Source organism: Lynx rufus, unplaced genomic scaffold (genome assembly GCF_022079265.1).
Source record: "Lynx rufus isolate CCGP_SWC_20201006 ecotype Redwood Valley unplaced genomic scaffold, mLynRuf1.p SCAF_13, whole genome shotgun sequence".
Classification (NCBI taxonomy): domain Eukaryota; kingdom Metazoa; phylum Chordata; class Mammalia; order Carnivora; family Felidae; genus Lynx; species Lynx rufus.
The window spans coordinates 18,401,747-18,423,374 of record NW_025814827.1 but is presented as its reverse complement, the minus strand read 5'-3'; the positions used below and the strand labels follow the sequence as shown (position 1 = coordinate 18,423,374).

The 21,628-nt window shown below is 48.7% G+C and overlaps 1 protein-coding gene across 1 annotated transcript in view; it reads left to right on the top strand.

Annotated features, from left to right (window-relative positions):
* Nucleotides 1-11,936, top strand: part of CGNL1 (cingulin like 1) — a 97,267-nt gene extending 85,331 nt beyond the window's left edge. Inside the window, exons 14-18 of the mRNA XM_047075061.1 lie at nucleotides 6,471-6,554; nucleotides 7,228-7,352; nucleotides 8,308-8,416; nucleotides 8,722-8,885; nucleotides 10,188-11,936. Of these exons, the coding sequence (XP_046931017.1) occupies nucleotides 6,471-6,554; nucleotides 7,228-7,352; nucleotides 8,308-8,416; nucleotides 8,722-8,885; nucleotides 10,188-10,320 (615 nt within the window). The 3' untranslated portion in view covers nucleotides 10,321-11,936. The remainder of the gene's footprint in view (nucleotides 1-6,470; nucleotides 6,555-7,227; nucleotides 7,353-8,307; nucleotides 8,417-8,721; nucleotides 8,886-10,187) is intronic.
* Nucleotides 11,937-21,628: the final 9,692 nt, after the last annotated feature.

Below are 21,628 nucleotides of genomic sequence, written 5' to 3'. Positions count from 1 at the left end.
AGCCTAGTGGAAAGGTGATTGATCTGACATGGGCAGCTGTCAGACAAGAGGAAAAATACCAACTGGAGAGCTTTGGGTGGCTTTATGGTCTTTCTAGGGGCTGAGTGAGGCTTTGCTGTTGCCTTGGCAACTATAGGATAAGTCCCAGTGAATAAGGTTGCAGGCCTGTGCAGTCATTCCCAGGTGGTGGGCGCCAGTCTGCTCCTCAGTCTGCACCAGGATGATGCATCCTCTAGGGTACGGTACTCCTTTGTAGTCAGTGACAGAAGGACCAAAATGGGTTTTTTTTTTTCCCCTTGTAATTAAAACAATACTACTCTCAGAACTGCTTGCTGCTGTATGGGCTGCTCCAAACCTAATGTGTATAGTTGGTTAATAATGATTTTCCTCTCTTATGATTGAGGATCTTCCTGGTATTTTTAACACCAGCCAGGAGTGTAGGTCACAAGGCCCTTTACAGCCCAGTGGTAAACATAGGTGATGGGATGAAATATTGTTATTAGCAGTCATAAATATCTTTGGCTTCTTGTTAACCCAGAGCAGCTGCTTTTAATCCTGAGCGCTGGCTCAGGTCATGGGTGCCTCTGACATAAACCCCACTGGAGTCTGATACTGTTATTTCCGATTGGAATGTTCTAGGTTTAACATTCCTTCAGTCCAGCTGTGATAAACTGTTGCTTTCAGCTCCTGTTCTGTTTCTAATTTGATTGGAAGTTTTTATTTGGTCTATTTAATATAGTTGAAGGGTAAACAGCATATGAAGCACTAAACTTCTATAAAGAAGTATTTTCCCAGACTCAGATTTACTTCTCTAGTCCAAAGGAGGAAGCTGGCCAAGCCAGAGGCTTTTCTCCTTTCTTTTTCTTTTTCTTTTTCTTTTTCTTTTTCTTTTTCTTTTTCTTTTTCTTTTTCTTTTTCTTTTTCTTTTTCTTTTTCTTTTTCTTTTTCTTCTCTTCTCTTCTCTTTTCTTTTTTCTTTTTTCTTTTCTTTTCTCCCCTTCCCCTTCCCCTTCCCCTTCCCCTTTTCTTTCCTTTCCTTTCCTGCCAGTGTGGGTAAGAGGAAGAAGGATCTGATCTAGAATCTTCTCAAGTCATTGGGCCCATCCTAGAGATCACTGTATTGAGCAGAGCTAAAACCCAGCCTCGGGAGTGGCATCCGTCACTTCACATGGTATTCCTTGTATAATGCTCCACGCAGTGGATTTATTTTGGAATTTTCTGTCAGGTTGTTCTTTCTGAAGAACGGAAGGAAACTTGTCCTGCCTGCTAAAAGCCTTGGATTGCAAAAGACTCGAGAAAAATTGATGGCCTGGTCACATTAACTGTTAGGTTTAATGGTTGCACATTTGTTCCTTCCTGTTCTTTGCTCTGATTTATTTTGCATTTAATAGTGCATTTTGTTAAGTGCAAATATTTTGCATTTTAATAGTCATCGTTTGAGGGGATGTGAAGTATAAATAATTACTGTTTTGTTTTTGTTTTTCGGTTTTTTTGTGTGTTTGCTTGTTTTGGAGTTTCACCCTTTGCCCTGGGCTCTCCAGGGAGGTCTTGAACCTGTGGAGGCCTCTGGCATGCTGACCCTCTGAGTGTTCGTTTGCACTGGGAGGCCCGTGTCCTGGTAGGACCCAGATTTTCCAGTAAGGGGCACTGAGGGAACAAGGCTTTGGGCACCGGCTGCGTCTTTAAGTTGCAGGTTTGTCTTGAACTCCCGGTCTGGGTTCAGCACTGCATGGCCCCTTGGTGGTCCTCGAGTCCCTCCCTGGCACTGTCTGCCTCACTCCTCTGTGGAAGTTCCTGCCAGAATGCTCTCTCCTTGTGGGATTTGCCCTTCATTGAGAGACCGGGGTTTTCCCACATGTGCTAAGAGGGAGAAAAGGAGTGAATGATTTTTAGCCGGAAAGCCTGGGTGAGAATCCCAAAACTGCTTCCGAAGTTCCTGAACCTCCCACCTGGAAAATGGGGTGATAACATCTGCCTCACAGAGTGCTAGGAGGATTGAAGGGCCCACACGTGCCCAGGACACTGGCAGTTGCCCCACCGTGCCTATCACCGGGGGCTTTTGCTTCTTGGTATGTCCCTGCTCGGTCCTCAGGCCTGGAGCACAGCTGTAGCAGTCACCACCTTTCCCCTAAAAGCAGATGCTGTAAACAGCTGCAGTGAGACCTCTGCCTCTGCTCTGCTGGCCTATTACTGTCTTTTGGTACTTTTTGGCCTTATATCTCACAGCAACTGTTAACCTGCAGTTCTTCCTTAACCCACACTTTGGGAAAATAATTTTCCTTTCCTCTCCTCCCTCACTCTCTTCCTTCCATGCCTCTGAGCTACAGGCGCCTGCCTCCCCTAAGTCCTGCATTATGCTCTCTCAGAGGCTCAGAGAACGGTCTCTCCTACTCCATGCTTCCCCCGGCACCAGGCCTGCATCCTGTCCCTCCCCATACACGGTCAGTCTCCCTGTCCAGCTCCCTTCTCGTTACTGTCCAGCATCTAGAATTTTCCTCTCCTCCGTGATTCTCACCCTTGCCTGCTGATAGGTTTGGGGCCCCTCTGTGGCAGTCCTCTTTGGGGAACCTCATGTCCCCAGCCCTCCAGTTGTAGGTGACTCTTGTCACCGCTGGAGTTCAAGGAGAGGTATTGACCCACCTCTTCATGCCCGGCACCTTCCCTTCCCAGTTTTTGTGGTTGGGTTCCCCCCTCTGCTGAGCCTTCCAGAGTGGACTTCTTGTCCTGCTCAGGTGCTCTTTCCTGGGCTTCCTTATGCCTGACCTTCCTCAATCCTCTGCCTTCTTGGCTTTGGGGACAGGGCTGTGCCCTGGTTTCCTCCCGGCCTCCCCTAATGGAGTTGGGGGAGCATGCTCCCCAGGGCACATTTCTGGGTCCTCATCATACAGTTCACCTTGGGGGTCTCATCAGTTCCACGGCTTCAGCTGGTGTCACCCAGTCTCCGTGCCTGTGTCCGCAGCCTCTCCTGGGCTCCAGGGGCCGATGGGGCTATTAACAGGACCTACCTCCTCCAGAGGGGTGAGGACAAAATGAGACAGCACTGTAAAGATGCTCAAGATTTCCTTTAGTGAGTGCAGTCTCCATGCTTGTTCCTGTCACCTGTTCTGACGGGCCCTATGTGACTGTTCCCTGTCCCCCATCTCTTAACCTGCTTGTCCCCTGTCCCTGTGTGTCCAATTCCTCCAGCAGCCCGTCCTGTTTCCCACGTGCCACTCTGACTCACCAGTGGCCCTGATTTGGCAAGCTCTATTCCCTCTCCTGCTCCCCTCAGACCTCTCAGGTAGGTTGCCGCTGAGGGTCTCTTTCCCCAGTCCTGTGAGCTTGGGCTGTGACTTCTGCCATGTGCTGCATATACAGGACTGGTTCCTTTGTCCCCCGCACGGCTATACTGAGGGCAGGTCCTGCGTTGGTCTTAAGCGTCCCGGGGCTGATTGTGTAGTGTATCCTGACCCATCCCATCATCCTAAGACCCGCTGTCCCCCAGCAGGCAAGCTGGTGTGTTCACAGACACACGCTCACTGGCACCTAACAGGGCAAAGCCTTTTCCGGGGACACTCCTCAGAGTCCAGAGAGATGGGGTGACTCCTCTTTGGCAGGGATGGGGGCAGGGGCCTCTGGCTTCCTCAGGAGAGCCACACAGCACCCCAGAGGGTGGCAGAGCCACCAAAATGTGCTTTCACTGTACATTGCTTTTGGCCACCTCAAAGGGCCTTCACAGGCTGCTTTGTTCGAGTGCCTTGTTGTAGAGACGAGTCTGCCTCCCAAAGGTGAGGCCCCTCAGGTCACACACAAGTGAACCCGGAGCCAGAAGAAGAGCCAGGCGGCCACTGCTCGTCTGTGTAATTACTTCCCATCACAGTGACAGTTTAACCGCGTTCTCAGTGGAGTCCTGGCCTCTGCCCAGGGGCGTGAACGCGACGCTTCCTCCCAGGAGGCACGTTGCAGTCCCGTGGCCCGGCCGTGCTGACACCCTCCGTGTGTGGTGTGGTGTGTGCAAAGGCCCCGCTCCGAGTGGGCTGTGAGCCCGCATTCATTAGCTGTGGACTTTGTGCTCTTGTGGCAGTTACGGGAATATTCCGGCACCTCTATAGCATGTGATTCTCAAGGGCTCTGGGGCCATGCAGGGAGGGAGCCAGGTCACGAGGCAGAATTCTCCACGCTCTGCCTGCTGACCCTTTGCATTGCTGGCATTTTCCCCCTACTGCATGCAAGGATGACCTAAGGAGACTGCCTTCTCCCCTTGGGTTTTACAAGACAGCTGTATGCGAACCCTAGATCCATTTGAAGCCTTTTCGGCATGTTGGTCCAGAGAGCCAGGGCAGGTGGAGTCGTGGGCTGTGAGTAGGTTTGATCTGGGTTCTAGTCCTGCTATCTCCAGTCACATGTATGACTGCCCTGGGCATCAGTGTCTCCTGTTGTAAAATTCTGAACCCTGCTGACTTAGAAGCCTGCCAGTCAGAAATGCAAAAATGTGAATGGTTTTTGTTTTGACTGCACGGATACCCCCTCGTCTGTGGGCAGAGTCCCAGCCTCCTCCGTGTCCAGGCCCTGCCTATCGCCTGCCTTATTCCTTGGCACTCCCTGTCACCCACTCCAGGCCAGACATACCATACGCACAGTTCAGGGACTGTGGGAGAAGGGAGGAGATGCAAGTGTGGCCCAACAGGGTCGTGTCTCCTGTTATTCCCGGGACCCCCGGGTCTTGCTTTCCAGGCAGATGGGGGGGAGGGATGAGCTTTTCTTTTCCTCAGGTGCTTGTGCAGGTGATGAAAATCCCAGTGGAGGCCAGGCTGGTGAGATTGTTAGAGATGCTCCCCAAGTATCCAGGCACTCCCGTGTGTACACCTCTTACCCAGGCTGAACCCCCACCTTATAGGGGAGGGGGTGGGTTTTATTTCCCCTGTCAGTTCTCCTGGCCTCTTCAGGCTGCCCTCTGCTGGACAGTCCTGGGAACAGGGTCTGGGGCCTCTGCCTCTGGTGCTTGTTTCACTGCTGCCTAAAGCCCGCTGGGAATGGGAAACAGAGGCAGGCGATAGGACTTCTTTCTGGGTGCTGCTCAGTTAGCCTCATTTTCTCTTTTTTTTTTTTTTAATTTTTTTTTTTCAACGTTTATTTATCTTTGGGACAGAGAGAGACAGAGCATGAACGGGAGAGGGGCAGAGAGAGAGGGAGACACAGAATCGGAAACATGCTCCAGGCTCTGAGCCATCAGCCCAGAGCCTGACGCGGGGCTCGAACTCACGGACCGCGAGATCGTGACCTGGCTGAAGTCGGACGCTTAACCAACTGCGCCACCCAGGCGCCCCCTCATTTTCTCTTAATACAGAAGAAATCCTCGGTAGCATTTAGGCTTTGCCAGGTCACCTGGAGCTGCCCAGTATTCTTGCTGACTTTTGTTTGTGGCTCACGAAGGGAGAAATCTAGCAGCCTCTGAGGTATGCTAACTGTAGTAGAAGCCTTTTCTGAACACTTTGAACTTGTAGTGCAGCAGTCAGGAACTCATATGGATACTACTGCCTCCCATTACTAGTTCTGTAGATCTTGGTCAGGTTGGATCATTGACTCATCCCGCTTTGCCTGGACTTGGTTTTAGCATCGTAAGTCCTGTGTCCTGAGAACATCCTCGGTCCTGGGCGAGCTAGCTGGAGTGGTTGGTTTCCAGACAAATTCATGAGCTTCTCTAAGCCCCGGTGCCCCGAGCAGAGATAGTACTGCCTACTTCCTGGGAGTGTTGTGGGGACGTAACAGGCTAGTGCTTGTGGAGTGCTAAGCAGGTGTACCAGTTTTCTAGCGCTGCTGTAACAGAATGCCCCCAATGGGGTGGCCTAGAACAACACAGATGTGCTATTTCACAGTCCTGGAGCCCAAAAGTCTGAAATCAAAGTGTCAGCAGAACCATACTCCCCTTGGGCCTGTAGAGACGCTCCATTGCTTCTTCCTAGCTTCTGGCAGTTTTCTGGCCCTTAGGCATCCCTTGACGATAGATGTCTCCCTCCAATCCTCTCTCTCCACGTGGCACTCTCCCTGTGTCTCTCTTCACATGGCCATCTTTTCCGGCTGCATATCTGTCCCTTCGTCCAGAGTTCCCCTTTTTATAAGGCCACTAGTCATGTGGATTAGGGCCCACCCTAATGACCTCATTTGAGCTTGGTTACCTCTGTAGAAACCCTATTTCCAAATAAGGTCATATCTTAGATACAAGGAGTCTGTATCTTTTGGGGGGGGGGAGGGGGGACATAATTCAGTCCATAGCAGCAGGGTTTGCTATGACCATTACTGCCTTTTGTGTCATTATCTTTGCAATCATCACGAAACCAAGAGTATCTGCGAAACAGCTCCTGCCCCCAAGAGGAGATGGCCTGATGAAGAGGAGCTGGCTTGGCAGTTAGAATTTGGTACCCGGGAACCATTTGAGCCTGAAGGATCTAGAGACAGCCTGTCTCACTGCTGGCTTTGTTCTGCTTGGTGCAGATGGAGCAGATGAGGGGCGAGCTACTCCAGGAGAGAGCTGTCAAGCAGGACTTAGAGTGTGACAAGATTTCCCTGGAGAGACAGGTGAGGCTGGCTTTGGACTAGACCACCCCCCCCCCCACCCCCAACAGGGTCGTCTTTGCATGGCATCCAAAGAACTCTGGGACATAACCCGCCCGAGAGGTGGAGGTGTTCCCAAGGTCTTTTCCAGAGAGGTTTTCCCAATGATATTAAATCTGCTTGGAGGTTGAGCAGCTTGGGGAGGAGAAATTGCAGGTGGTGTCTTCTGGATCCTAAGAGGGCTAAATTTTAACGCAAAAGAAATGAAAAAGCCATGAGTTGCTCAAAGCTTACTTGAATCATTTCTCTTACATGCCATTGACGTAAATTCTTCACTGAATACTATGTATGTTATTGGCGGAGGAGCCTATTTTTCCTGCCTCCTCCATCCCCGATAGGTTTGACAGAAGAGAAGGCCACGCCTCTTGCCTGACATCTAGGAGTCCTAGGACGGCCAAAGATTTCACTTGGGCTCCTAAGGGCACGTGGTAGAACCTCTTCTCTTGGCCTGCCAGGAGCTGAGTGCTCTTGTTTCCCTGGAGACACTGCTGGCTTCCCTAGGTCCCCTGGGGCCATGCACCCTGTCACGGAAGGCAGCCTTATCACAGTTGCCCACCAAATGCTGGCTCCACCCCATAAACATGCACAGAGAGTGCGGCAGACACACACCCCTCACAGCACCCCCGTCTGATTCTAGAACAAGGACTTAAAGAGCCGGATTATCCACCTGGAAGGTTCCTACAGGTCCAGCAAAGAGGGGCTGGTGGTACAGATGGAGGCCAGGATCGCTGAGCTGGAGGACCGTCTGGAGAGCGAGGAGAGGTGAGCCCCACCAGGACCAGCTGCGGTGCAGAGACCTGGCACGTAGTGGTGGTCACACTGCAGAGTGCTTTCCCATTTGTGTCTCTTGTCCTCATGAGCCTTCACGTGAGGAGGGTAGAGCAGGTACAGTGGATGAAAAAACTGAGACCCGTCCCAGTGAGTGCTTGAGGAAGGTAACCAGGCTGAATATACATCAGCAGGACGACAGCACAGGAAGCCTACTCCTGAGTCCCCGGCTTCCCCACCATGCGACTGCCCTTCTCCCCACCCCTTAGCAGACCACGCTGCCTCATAAGCTACTGAGGTTGAGCTGGTTTAGAGGCAGGAGGTTGACTCTGCCCCGGAGGCCAGAGGTATTGGAGCAGAGGGCAAGTGCCATCTCAGAGATTGGCGGGACCCCCACAGTGGGTGGGAGGCATTGGGATCAGAGGGCCACGCTCATTTCCAGCAGATTCTCTGCAGCTAGCTCTAAGGTCACAGCCTGGGGGCCAGAACCAGGGTTGAGCTTTACTGGCCTGCGTTCTCACTCTTGGCCCCTCACCTTCCTGGAAGGGGTGAGGTGCGTGTGCATATGGCACTGTGCACTATCTGTTTTTCAGTAGGACTTTGGGGCTGGGCTAGAGCAGCCTGAGATCTGTGATGCTCACACCCTGGCAGTCAGGGACCTTCTGCTGTAAAAGTAGAGTCTGGGACTGGAAGAACTCAGGGCAGCTCCAGTCCCAGCTCTGCCTGTTGCTGACTCTGTGGTTTTAGGCGGGTCACTCCCCTTCGTAGGGCACCCTTTCCCTCACCCGTCCAGGAACAGCCCCTTCATCCCATACTGTCGTGTTCTCCCACCCTAACCATCACGTTGACCAGGCTGCCTGGCTGGAGCTTCCCCTCCTCCACAGACTGCCCTGGGCCTCCTGAGGGGCTGAGATGAGAGGGTCTCATTCTCTCTCCCCCACCTTTCCAGGGAGCGGGCCAGCCTCCAGCTCAGCAACCGTCGGCTGGAGCGGAAGGTGAAGGAGCTGGTGATGCAGGTGGACGATGAGCACCTGTCCCTGACTGATCAGAAGGACCAGGTGAGGGACCCTTATTCCCAGATGGGATTTTACACCCCAGGTAGGAGGGCGATGGAGTTGTGGAGGCTGAGTCCCTTCCCCTCACCCCAGGCGCATTGTAGAACAGTGTGGCCTTTGTAGCCTACTTCAGTAGGGGGTTCAGTAAGCCCTAGCCCCTGAGCTGAGACTGGTTGCTCCCTTTGCCATCTCTCAGTCTCTTGGGGAGACGGTGGCTGGATTGCTGGCCTGTCTGTGCTGGACTCTTCTCTTTCCCGGCTGGACTGGGCGACCAGCTAGCACCCAACCTGCCCTCTCTCCCAATGCAGCTGAGTTTGCGCTTGAAAGCAATGAAGCGACAGGTGGAGGAGGCTGAGGAGGAAATTGACAGACTAGAAAGTTCCAAAAAGAAGCTGCAGAGGGAGCTGGAGGAACAGATGGATGTCAACGAGCAGCTGCAGGGACAGCTCAATTCCATGAAGAAGGACCTAAGGTGGGTGAGCGTGGTGGCCCCGTGGGGACCGTGATTCCTCTGACATTTGAGGAGAACTTGGTGCTTTCAGGGCGTTCTCACTCCTGGTGTCTGAAGCCAGTTCCTTGTTGTTGCCTTGAGGGGTCATCCCATCCTAGAGAGTGGCTGCATCCGCTTGGGTCACCCCATCTGTTCATTCAGGTCTCATATGTGTCATCCCCAAACCAGTCTCCTGATGTCAGCTGGGAACTTCATCCCTCTTAGCCATAAGGGGTAACCAAGGCTCAAAGCAGGAGGCCCAGCTCATACCATCATGGAGAAGGCAGCTCTTAGGCCGCACTTAGGACTCCTGATTGTAGGGAGAAATAAGATAAGGTTTGGGTTCATATCCTCATGAAGACTAGACTATCTCAGGAGAGAGCTGTTTCTAAAGCTCCCCTGCTGTGATAAGGGGACTGGGGGTGGGGATCACTTTACCTGCCCCAGGGTCACTGGGGTGCAGGGTGGATTAGATTCATGTTCATCCATAGAGCTAAGCCTTTCTCAGAGGCTGACTATGCTGGCAGCATAGGTGGTTCTCTTGTAAATGGACAGAAGACCCCAGCCCGTTAAGAATCCTGTAAACAGGGCCTTTCTATCAAGAACCTGGCCCCAGGGCTGGCATTAGGGTGCACCATTTAAGGGGGCACCAAAAATCTCAGTAATCAAGATAGATAATTAATGCAATATTATAAAAAATAAATGCCAACAGCCCATGGTAAACAAGATACCAAAATTTAAGATGGAATCAACAACGGGGGCATCTGAGTGGCTCAGTCAGTTAAGCTTCCAACTTCAACTCATGTCATGATCTCACGGTCCGTGGGTTCGAGCCCCCTGTCGGGTTCTGTGCTGACAGCTCAGAGCCTGGAGCCTGGTTTGGATTCTGTGTCTCCCTCTCTCTCTATCCCTCCCCCACTTGTGCTCTGTCTCTCTCTCTCTCTCTCAAAACAAACAAACAAGCAAACATTAAAAAAATTAAAAAAAAAAGGGGGGGGGGTGGATCAACAACTGTACCCTGACGAGACATATCATAGTTTGAGGCAAAAGGAAAAATCAGTACTACCCAACTTGTCCCAGCCCTGCCCAGCCCTTCCTATCAACACCAGCCTGGGGCAATTTGCTCCCTGCTGCTGAAGGAACTGTCAGGTGCACACCAGCCCGTGGGCTTCTCTGCCAGCCAGTGGGGTGGACAGACAGGAACCCAAGACCCTTCCTTCATCCTCTGAACAGAGATGAACTGTAGCCCAGTGCCTGGAAACATGCCCCCTCTTCTTTCAGCAGACTTAAGAAGCTGCCGAGCAAGGTGCTGGATGACACGGACGATGATGACCTCAGCACGGACGGGGGGAGCCTCCACGAGGCGCCGCTGAGCTACACTTTTCCCAAGGACAGCACTGCCATCAGCCAGATCTGAGTCCCCTTCCAGGGCTGTGGAGGTGGCCCGTCATGCCTCGCGGAGACCCTCAGCCAGCCTCCTGCAACGGGGACCTGCAGCTAGCTGCGCACGCGCGGCTGGGAGCGGGAGCGGCAGCGCCCACGCGGAACAGAGACCCGGCGTCCCCTGGACACAGGACAGGCTGATTCCTCCACGTCGCGGTCCTCCCAGAGTCTCTAAGGGGTAGCACGCCTCTCCCAGCTAAGGCAGGTGGCTACTGCAGCTTAAATGTTGACTCCCGAGGCAGAGGAGCCACCACTCATTGCAGGGTTTGGAGAATATGATTTGGCAGGCGGAAGCCCGGGTTCTGCACCGCCATCTGCTGGCACCGTTTGCAGTGCTGCTCCTGCCCCTCCTCCCTCCCCCACCAAGGAAAAGGGTCCAAAGTGCTAGTTATTATCTAACAGCAATTGTGCAGGGGAGAGAGAGGATGTATAAACTGTACATATTTTAACCCAGATTCTCATGGACTGCTTCTGTTGCCCTGTGGAATATTACAGAGGCTTTGTAGGGTGGCTTGTTTGTAAACTCCACACCTCTAGCTTACTATTTTGTAAAACACAGAGCTATTAGATTTTTATTAAGACCTAGATGGGAGAGAGGGTAGAATACAGACTACTTTGGACATGAGAGTTGGAAAGAAGGAATTGCCGTGGTGTTAAGGGACAATTAATTCTGAGAAGAGAAATTCAAGTGGTCCTAGTAAATAACTTATGGAGGGAGACAAAGTCTGAGGATCACTTGTATCTGTGGCCCTGCTTACTTATTTTATCTAGAATTTTGTTGTCATTTCTGAACCCTGCTGAGACCAATTCCTGGTCACCAACTGCAATGTCTTTACCACAGTTGGGGTAGGGAGACTTTTAAGTAAGGCTTTTGGCAAGTGGTGTAGTTTCTAGAGGGATGGGGTCTTACTGTCATTTCTTATTGGTTCTTTCCTCCCTCTGCCCACATCAGGCCTCCAAGTAGCCTCCTCTGCCTAGGGTTGCTTAGTGGGGAGTAGGACGGTGTGGGGACAAGGCTCCTGGACAACCATGTGAGGAAGAAAAGGTGGTGTCAAGTAAGGTCACGGGGAAGGGGAGGAGAGGAGGTAAGCAGGCATGTGTGGGTATGTGGAGGAAGGAAGAGAAGGAAGTTCTTGAAAGCTGGGGGGATGTGTAGACAAGGGGCAGATTGAGTAGGATTTCGAGTTTATGTCAGAAAAGCAAGGGAAAACATGAAAGACAGGAGGTGTTTCTGTACAAATTGGAAGGCTCCTCCCAGCTTCCTGGGACAGAGGGACATTGGCCTGCACCAGGCATACTGTAATTGGGATTCAATGAGGTCTGTGGCAAGACCATGTTGCTGGGACAGCATTATAGGGAACATGGAATCAGGAACATGCAGTATCCCAGTACTTCCTCCTGGCTTTTCTAGTGTCACCTCCCACTTTGATTGTTCCCAGGAATGGCCAGAGGCCAAATCCAGTCACAGCTGGGCCCCTATAGGTGAGGGGCAGAGTGTAGAGCCAACAGCTCAGGAGGGCCACGCCAGGGAGAGAACACTGTAAGATGTGTGTGTATGCGCACGCACACACACACACACACACACACACACACACACACACACAATGGGGCAGAGAGAATAGTGTTCAGTTGCTTTGACAGTGTCCCCAGGCATTCTAATTGATGGGAAGCCTGTGGACCAGAGAACTCTATGACAGTTACCAAGAGGAGCAGGGTGTTTCAGTGTGCTACCTACCTGAGGTCACAGAGCCCACTGAGCAGGATTCAGAGTAATCAGCTGGGTTTAAGGGCAGGTGTCACCGTCCCCTACCCCAGGATTCCCCCCTCCCCCACTCCAGTTGAGTCAAACCCTCTTCCACCTCTGCTGGCTTGGAGTGGTTCTTGCCTCTAATTACTTATTTGAGGTGTGGAGAGATTCTTCCCTTTAGCTATTCATTCATTGAGCAAATATTTATTGGGCCTCCATCATGTGTCAGGCACAGTCCTTGGCCCTGGGAATACAGCAGCGAATAAAGCAGACCAAAATCCCCACCTGGAGTGCAGTTAGGGGAAAGAGGGTGATGACAACAGTCACATAAATGAACACAGAGGCTGAGCCCCTTCCTACCTAGCCCTGGAGCTCCTCTGTGCTCTTGGGGACACAACAAGCCTGGTTCACTGGAATTCCCTTCGACCCTCAGTATATTCTTGGTTTCCCTGCTTCTTCCACCATCCTTAGAATTTGCCAAGAAGTCTGCCTAAAAATGCCTCAGCTCACTCATAACTGCAGGTGGAAGATGAGAAAGGCCGGAGATGCAAGAACTTTGGGGGTGAGTGTCCATCTTGGTTTGTGAGAAAGTCACTGTCTCTCTTTCTTGCCAGTTCCTTGTGGTAGCCATGAGTCTGGCTGCAAGAAGCAAAGGTGCCCATGAAAAGAGAACAGAGATCACCATTCAAAAGGGTTGAATCCTTACTGGAAAAGATGGGCCGCTGTAGATGTTAACAAACACATCACCCTACATAAGAATGGCTCTAGCAGTGAAGCATGTGGTGTAGCGGGCTGGGAACAACATTGGACTGGGACTTGAGAGGCGTTTTCAAGTCCTCGCTCTTCTTGTCCTGGTGACCTTGACAGGGGTGACCTTGATGGGGCGTGTGCTCCAGAGATTGCCTGGAATAAATGAGGACCATGGTGCAAGGTCCTTTCCAGCTCTGACATGCTATCATTTGATTTTATTATATACTCATTTTTTTCTGTTTGTTGCTTTAAGAACTAACCCTATTCAAGAATATTTTCTTTAGCTAGCTTAAAAAGAAAAAAATATTTTATTTAATAAACAAATACGTGGCCAAATGCAATGCCGAGGAGACAATCATCGTATATCTTTATAATTTTTTTTCCTGCTTCAGAGTGTCATTTGACAAAAGCAAGAGGCTTCTTCTGTTGGGCTACGGCTTTTGGGTATGTCTGATTGCTTTGGTTTGTCATGGGGAAGAGACGTTCGGGCACATCTACCTCCATGTGCGTGAACTGGATAAAGCAAGGTTGCCTTTCAATAAATGGTGTCACCCAGCAGGAATCTTGACTCTCCCATTATTTTGATTCCCTTGTTTGCTCCAGAGCTTGGCTCTTTGTCCACCAAGAAACAGCAAGGTGAATGGCTGGAAACTGCTCGAGGAGGTGGAACTTGTCATGCCTGGGACCCGTTTCTGAAATAGAAGGGTGGATGTGGGTCAGTGACAAACACTGAGAGAATTAATATGCCTGCTGTTGGTGATGTGCTGAGACATCCAAACTGCCCACTTGCAGAACAAGGCAAAATGGGAAGTGTGTTAGTAACTGAGAATAAACAGATACTCCCTGTTTATTCCTTGTACCTAAACTAAAATGGGTTCTCCAACAATCAGCGTTTACACATGATCTCTCTTGATCGACAACAGGCTGACTGCAGGTACCAGGGTCCCCATTTTACAGGAAAGAATTACTTCTCCATGGAAGGGACCTATGTTGCTCATTCTTTGTCCTCACATACATCCTCTGCCCTGTTGCCTGAAGGCTGCCTCCTCCATGACCTATGGCCACCCTGTTCGGGGTCAGCCCATAGGAGCAGGTGGGGGTTGGGTATTTCCCTGTTGTCACTCCATGCTTCATGTAACATTTTGGGCTGTGGCTCCTAGGGAGACTCGTGACTCCAGCACCCACAGGACTTGGGTGACCATACCTCCCCTTTGTGCCTCTGGTCCTAAAGCTGGTCCTGGTTTCCTATTGCTATTCCTCTGGGTCCCTTGGCAGCCCTGGTGGGTTCCTGCAACATTGCCTACCTCCCTCCCCCACCTCAGTGCAGCTCTCCAGTGCAGCTCTTTACTGAATTCTTTGGTTCACTGCAGGTGGGTGCTGTGGCCTGTACAGAGCTGTGCCCACTGCCCTGTCGATTCCCCCAACAGTGTAAATAATCCTGCCCATCCAGCTATTCTGCAGCCCCTGACTCCTCTTATTCTGACTGAATGGAGCATCTCAGATATTAAATGAGATTCTCTAATTTTAATTAGTCCTCAAAGGCTTTGCATAAATTCTGTTTGCCTTTTTTTTTTTTTTTTTTAAAGTAGGCTTCATGCTGAGCACAGAGCCCAACGCAGGGCTTGAACTCATGCCCCTGTGAGATCAAGACCTGAGCTGAGATCAAGAGTCAGATGCTTAACCCACTGAGCCACCCAGGTGCCCCTGTGTTTTTCCTTAAGGTCAGGTTTGTTGAGGTATCTATTTTTCATTTGTAGTAAAAGGTGCTCTTGTTAGTGTTACCTGCTTTTGAAACTGGATTTAGGCTCTTTCCTTGGACCCCCTGCCAGGGTCTCTTGGTGGGATCAGGAGACCCAAGGTGAGCCCAGAACCAAAGGGAAAAGTCCTTCCAGGCCTGAGGCACCCTCCTCCACATTCTTGGCATTTCTTCTTTGAACTTGATAGCAGCAGTGATCCCGTCTTTGTTAGTAGACAGTCATTAGCCAGAAAGTTTTTTTTTAATTTTTTTAAATTTCTGTTTATTTTCAAGAGAGCATGAGTGGGGGAAGGGCAGAGAGAGAGAGAGGGAGACACAGGATCTGAAGCAGGCTGTCAGCACAGAACCCAGTGTAGGGCTTGAACTCACAAACTGTGAAATCATGACCTGAGCCGAAGTCAGACGCTTAACGGACTGAGCCACCCAGGCACCACAAGCCAAGAAGTTTTCTATTCGAAATTTTCACATGATGGGGGAAGTGACTTGACAGCAAGTTCCTGTTAGGGGCTAAATAGCCCTGAGGCAGAAGTCCCCTGCTTTGCAGAGGGATCAGCAATGCCTTGACCACATTCTCACACCTGTCAAATACCTGGCACTGAAAATCATTGTGGGCATTCACGCGTGTCTTCCTCCACAGGGCGAGATTTGAATGTGTACCCCATGCCAGGTTTATCAGGGCTGGAAAAAATGTGCCAGTGCAGTTCCCAAAGGCATTCAACAATAATATCTACCCTGCGGGGGGAAGTTTGCAAGTTTCCCACTGTGCAGAATCCGGCTTGCCTTTACAACAGATTGTCAACAACTCCTTGGGGATGGGGAGCATGATTCCAGAGGTTTCCTGGGTAAGCAAAATTAAACAATTTTAAGAGCAAGACAGAAACCTCATGAGGTAAGGAATCTGAGGCTCAGAGAAGCCTCAGATGTTTGGCTATAGCTCACCTGTGGAGCCAGTAGCCAGCCTGTGAGCAGAAGCTGCCGCCCTGGGTCAGGTGCTGCAGCAAGTACAAGGTTTAAGCCACAGTCAGGCACCTTCAGGAGCTTACAGTATAATAATAAAATGGTGATGATTAAGCTAAATGAAAATTATAATTATTCAGTCCTTCATACATGTATGACATAGCAAATTTGTGTATTTTTCCCATGTCTAGTTGCTGGCCTTCCCAAGGGCATGTGGGTGGAGGTGGAGTGCCACGAGTGGAGTCTGGGTCTCGTTCTGGGGCTCCCACTCTACCCCCAGGAATCTCTGCTGCCCCTCACCCACACTCACCACCCCAGGGGGCAGAGGTCTTTCATGTGATCCTGTGTTAGGGACCCCTCAGGCCCCTGGATCTTTCCTTTTTCAGATACTCCCTCAGTTGTTGGTTTCTAGGCAGCTCAACCACTGGTGGCCTGCCCCCACTCTCAGCACGGCAGTCCTTTGGAGCCACAGACCTCATGGATGAGGTGAGTCACAGATTTTTAGCTGCTCATCTGACTTCCTGTCTCTGGTGCCACTTGCTGTTGGGCTGCCGATCTCTTATTTTACCCTCAGTGGCCTCTTGGTGCTTTGCTAACCTGACCTCTCCATTCCCAGTCTGGGGTGGGATGGCTGCTCTAGGTGGTCACTGGGCCTCCCCACATTCTCACTGCATGAAAGGTGGTCTTTCAGGAACATCAGCAAGTCCTGGAATTTGGGTGGTTCTCAGTGAACACTTATCTTCCCAGCCCCCAGATTGCTCTCTGTGGAGATCCTTCTAGAGCAGTATTTAACAATAACTTCCATTGTGTACTATCCTTTCCTATTAGTCTTACATTCAAAACTGCACTTGCAGCCTGAAATCAGCAGATTGTTCTCAACAGAACACTGTCCACTGAGGTCACTAATAAAACCCCTCACCTCAGAGTAGCTCATTGAAGAACATCAGGTGGGTGGGCTGGAATCTGAAAACCCTGGGCTGCATAGCAGTGGGCTGCCTTCCTGGAGGTGATGGCATAGTCTCGCTAGGCTGGGAGGGGTGGTCCCAGGGGGAAAGCGCTCTGGATCCTGGATCCCTGCAAGTGAGCAGAGGCCAAAGCATGTCTAGGGAAGGGGGAAGTCTGAGCAGAGCCAACTTCAGGACTTGGAGCCGTGTGCAGCAGCTAATCACTAAGGAAAGAGGTCCCTCCGCCCCAGCTGTCTCCAGGACTGGGAGGGCTCTGGCTGTAGAAGCCAGACGCCTGGTCACCTTAATCGGGTGTATGAGCTGGGCATGGGGGTTGTGTGTGCTGGTCAAGGAAGCCGATAGACCTGCCTCCCCAGCCACACAACAGACAGAGGGCACCCCTTCAGGACGCCACACAGGGAGTCTACAAATCTAATCAGTTTTGCCCTGTGGGTGATTCTTTCTTGGTTTTTTATTTTGTTTAAACTCCATTATAGTTAAGAGAGCCTGGCTGGCTCAGTCGGAAGAGCAGGTGACTCTTGATCTCAGGGTCATGAATTTGAGCCCCACTTTAGGTATAGAGATTACTTCAATAAATCCATGAACTTAAAAAGATAATAATTCTCATGGAGAAAAATAATAGCATAGATTCCAGTATAGTTAACATACAGTGTTATGTTAGTATCATTGTATAGATTCAGCGATTCTATACGTGGCTCACTGCTCATCGTAAGTGTACTCTTACTTCCCATCACCTGTCACCCATTATTCCATCCCCCTCCCCTCTGGTAACCATCACTTTGTTCTCTACAGTTAAGAGTCTGGTTTTTTTTGTCTCTTTTCCTCTTTGTTCATTTCTTTTGTTTCTTAAATTCTACATGTTAGTTAAATCATGGTATTTGTCTTTCTTTGACTTATTTTGTTTAGTATTACGATCTCTAGATTCATTCTTGTTCTTGCAAATGGCAAGAATTCATTCCTTTTTATGGCTAATATTCTATATATGTATATCTCACATCTTTATCCATTCATCTACTGATAGACACTTGAGCTGCTTCCATAATCTGGCTATTGTAAACAATGCTGCAATAAATGTAGGGGTGCATGTATCTTTTTAAATTGGTGTTATCATATTTTTCGAGTAAATCTCCAGTAGTGGAATTCCTGGATCATAGGGTAGTTCTGTTTTTAATTTTTCGACAAACCTCCATACTGTCTTCTGCAATGCCTGCGCCAATTTGCATTCCCACCAATAGTTCATGAGGGTTCCTTTTTCTTCACATCCTTGTCAACACTTGTTGTTTCTTGTGTTTCTTGTTTTAGCCATTCTCACAGGTGTGAGATGAGCTCTCATTGTGGTTTTGATTTGCATTTCCCTGATGATGAGCAATGTTGAGCATCTTTTCATGGATCTGTTGGCCATCTGTATGTCTTCTCTGGAGAAATGTCTGTTCATGTCTTGTGCCCATTTTTAAGTTAGATTATCTGGGGGTATTTTGGTATTGAATTGTGTAAGTACTTTATATATTTTGAATACTAACCCTTTAGTGGATATGTCATTTACAAATATCTTCTCCCATTCAGTAGATTGTCTTCTAATTTTGTTGATTGTTTCCTTAGCTGTGCAGGAGCTTTTTATTTTGATCTAGTCTCAATAGTTTATTTTTTCTTTTGTTTCCCTTGTCTTAGGAAACATATCTAGAAAAATGTTGCTATGGCCAATGTCAGAGAAGTTATTGCCTGTTCTCTCTTCTAGGATTTGTATGGCTTCAGACCTCATATTTAGGCCTTAATCCATTTTAAGTTTATTTCATGTATGGTGAAAGAAAGGGGTCCAGTTTCATTCTTTTGCATGTTGCTGTCCAGTTTTCCCAACACCATGTGTTGAAGAGACTTTCCCATTGCATATTGTTGCCTCCTTTGTCAAAGTTTAATTGACCATATATAACCATGGATTTATTTCTGGGCTCTTTATTCTTTTCTATTGATTTATGTGGTTTTTTTTTTGTTTTGTTTTGTTTTGTTTTGTTTTGTTTTTTTTGTGCCAGAACCATGCTGTTTTGATTACTAAAGCTTTGGAATATAACTTGAAATCTGGAATTGTTATACTGCAAGTTTTGTTTTTCAAGATTGCTTTGGCTATTCTGGCTCTTTTGTGTTTCCATGCAAATTTTAGGACTGTTTGTTCTAGTTCTGTGAAAAATGCTCTTGATATTTTGATAGGAATTGAGTTAAATCGGTAGATTGCTTTGTGGAGTATGGACATTTTAATAATATTTGTTTCTTTCAATCCTTGAGTATAGAATATCTTTACATTCATTTGTCTTCAATTTTTTTCATCTGTGTTTTATATTTTCTAGAGTACAAGTCTTTCGCCTTCTTGGTAAAGTTTATTCCTAGGTATTGTTTTTGTTTCAGTTTTAATGGGACTGTTTTCTTAATTTCTTTTTCTGCTACTTCATTATTAGCGCATAGAAATGCAACAGATTTCTGTATGTTGATTTTGTATTCTGCAACCTTACGGAATTAATTTATCAGTTCTAGTAGGTTTTTGCTGGAGTCTTCTGGGTTTTCTGTATACAGTATCATGTCATCTGCAAGTAGTGAAAGTTTTATTTGTTCCTTACCAACTTGGGTGCCTGTTACTTCTTTTTCTTGTCTGATTGTTGTGGCTAGGACTTGCAGTACTATGTTGAGTAAAAGTGATGAGTGTACATCCTTGTCTTATTCCTGACCACAGAGGAAAAGCACTTAGTTTTTCCCCATTTAGGTTGATATTGGCTGTGGGTTTTCATAGATGGCCTTTATTATATTGAAGTATGTTCCCTCTAAACATACTTTATTGAGGGTTTTTTTTTTTTGATCATGAATGGATATTATACTTTGTCACATGCTTTTCTGCATCTATGGAAATGATCATATTTTTTTTTATCATTTCTTTTGTTGATATGATGTATCATATTGATTTGAGAGTATTGGAGGACCAGTCTTGCATCCCCAGAATAAATCCCACTTGACTGTGGTGAATGATACTTTTTAATGTATAGGAATGATTCTTTTTTAACATCTAAAATCCGTTGACAGAGTGGAAGCTGCAGTTGGGAAAACACCCATGGGCCAGGAATTTTTGCACTTTATCTTACTTAATGTGTGCCCTGTGAAGTGGGTAGTGTTACCCCTTTCACATGTTAGGGAACATGTACAGAAAGAGATAAACTTGTCCAAAGTCACCAGCTAGTAAATGGAGCTGGGCTGAAGTTTCTGGTCTGCTGCTCTTACCAACCTAGAGCTTCCCTGTAACTTGACCATTCTCCCTTGCTACCCCTCCAAAATAGTCACCCTTGACCCCTAGCTGAGGCCATTAGCCACAAAGTCTGGATGGTTTGTCTGAGGTCACAGTGCCCCAACCTCTGGACTGTAAGTCTGCACTTGGAGCATGAGGCCTGCCTCTTCCTTTTTGTATGCCCCCATCCTGCCAGCTGCAGGCTGCCAGCCTGGCTAACCTCTGGGTCCTCTGTTCCTTCCAGGACAGACTTTGTTTTCCAGGAAAGGGCTTGGAAGTTAAGATAAACCAGGTGTCTCCGGTTAAATGCCCTCCAGCCTTTGAAAGGGCAGGACTGATAAGCCTGCTGTGCAGCTCCTAGGTTTGCTCAGTTCTATGGCTGGGGCTGGGGCTGCCTTGCCTTTCATCAGGTGCCAGTGGTTCCTAGCAGTTCCCAGCCTATCAGTGGGCACGAGTTCGGGGCTCTTTGGAGATAGGCACCTGCAAAGCTAGACAAGGGAAACTGGATCTGTCACAGGTAACAAGAACCCTTGTGCTCCTGGCTCCTCTAGGAGTCAGTCCATGTCACTATCCAGGATGTCCAGCTTCTCTTGGCATTTAGATAATAAAGGATCAGAAAACAGAACTGGCTTCCACTCAACCTCCCTGCAGCCTCCTCCTTTGAGCAGCTACAGTCCAGAGCTGTGACTCTCCCAAGCAACGTTCATGCCTGATCCACACATGGCGTCCTCAACCAGCTTCATTTTCTGAAATGAATGACTGACCCCACAGCCTCCTCCCCTTCATGACAATTTTTCTTTTGTTTGTGTGTTTCATTGCTGCTGGATTCTAAAATGAAGGTACAGAGTGCTTGTGGGCTCACTAAAATTGGGTGGCCTTCCCAGGCCCCATAGAAAGGTTAGGTTTGACCAAGAAAACCAGGGCTCGTTAACTCCCTGGACAGTCAGAGGCATGCAGGCAGGTGTGGGCTTTCTGAGGGGTGCCAGCCTGCATTCAGAGCTTGCTTCCCGGAAGTTAGGAGGCCAACTGTGAAGTTCGCCCTGTGACTTGGCTACCAACATCAGCAACAAAAACATTTAGGAAGCACCAAATAGGAGGAAGACAGAAATGTGTAAGGTTAACATGACATCAAATCACTGAGAATTTTCACTTGAGGAGTTTCCCCTATGTTTTTTGAAGGAATTTGTGTTCCCATCATCAAGAATGAATGGTGGTAAACATTTGGTCGTATCTGCTTCATGTTTATTTTATTTTTATTTTTTTAATGTTTATTTATTTATTAGAGACAGAGAACGAACAAGCAGAGGAGGGTCAGAGAGAGAGAGAGAGAGAGAGAGAGAGAGAGAGAGAATCCCAAGCAGGCTCCATGCTGTCAGTGCAGAGCCCAACATGGAGCTGAATCTCACTACAGTGAGATCATGACCTGAGCCAAAGTCAAGAGTCAGACACTTAACCGACTGGGCCACCCAGGTGCCCTTGCTTCACATTTGTAAATAAAATGTTATGGATAAAGTTGAAGATATCTCCTTTGTCCCCCACTGCCTGCTCTTTCCTTTTCTCCCTCCAAAAAAAAAAAAAAAAAAAAAAAAACCCAAAAACAAAACAAAAAGAAACACACACACACACTATGGAGAGAACCAGCCAGGTGTATCAGCATCTAGATTAAATGGAGTTAGGGATGATTGGAGGTGAGACCCATAGAGGGAGAGACAACACCCACACTGGGGAGTCATGAGACTGCCAAGGGGCATACTGGACTAATGGCATGGTGACTAAGCTGCCTTTTTTTTTTAAATTTTTTTTTTCAACGTTTATTTTATTTTTGGGACAGAGAGAGACAGAGCA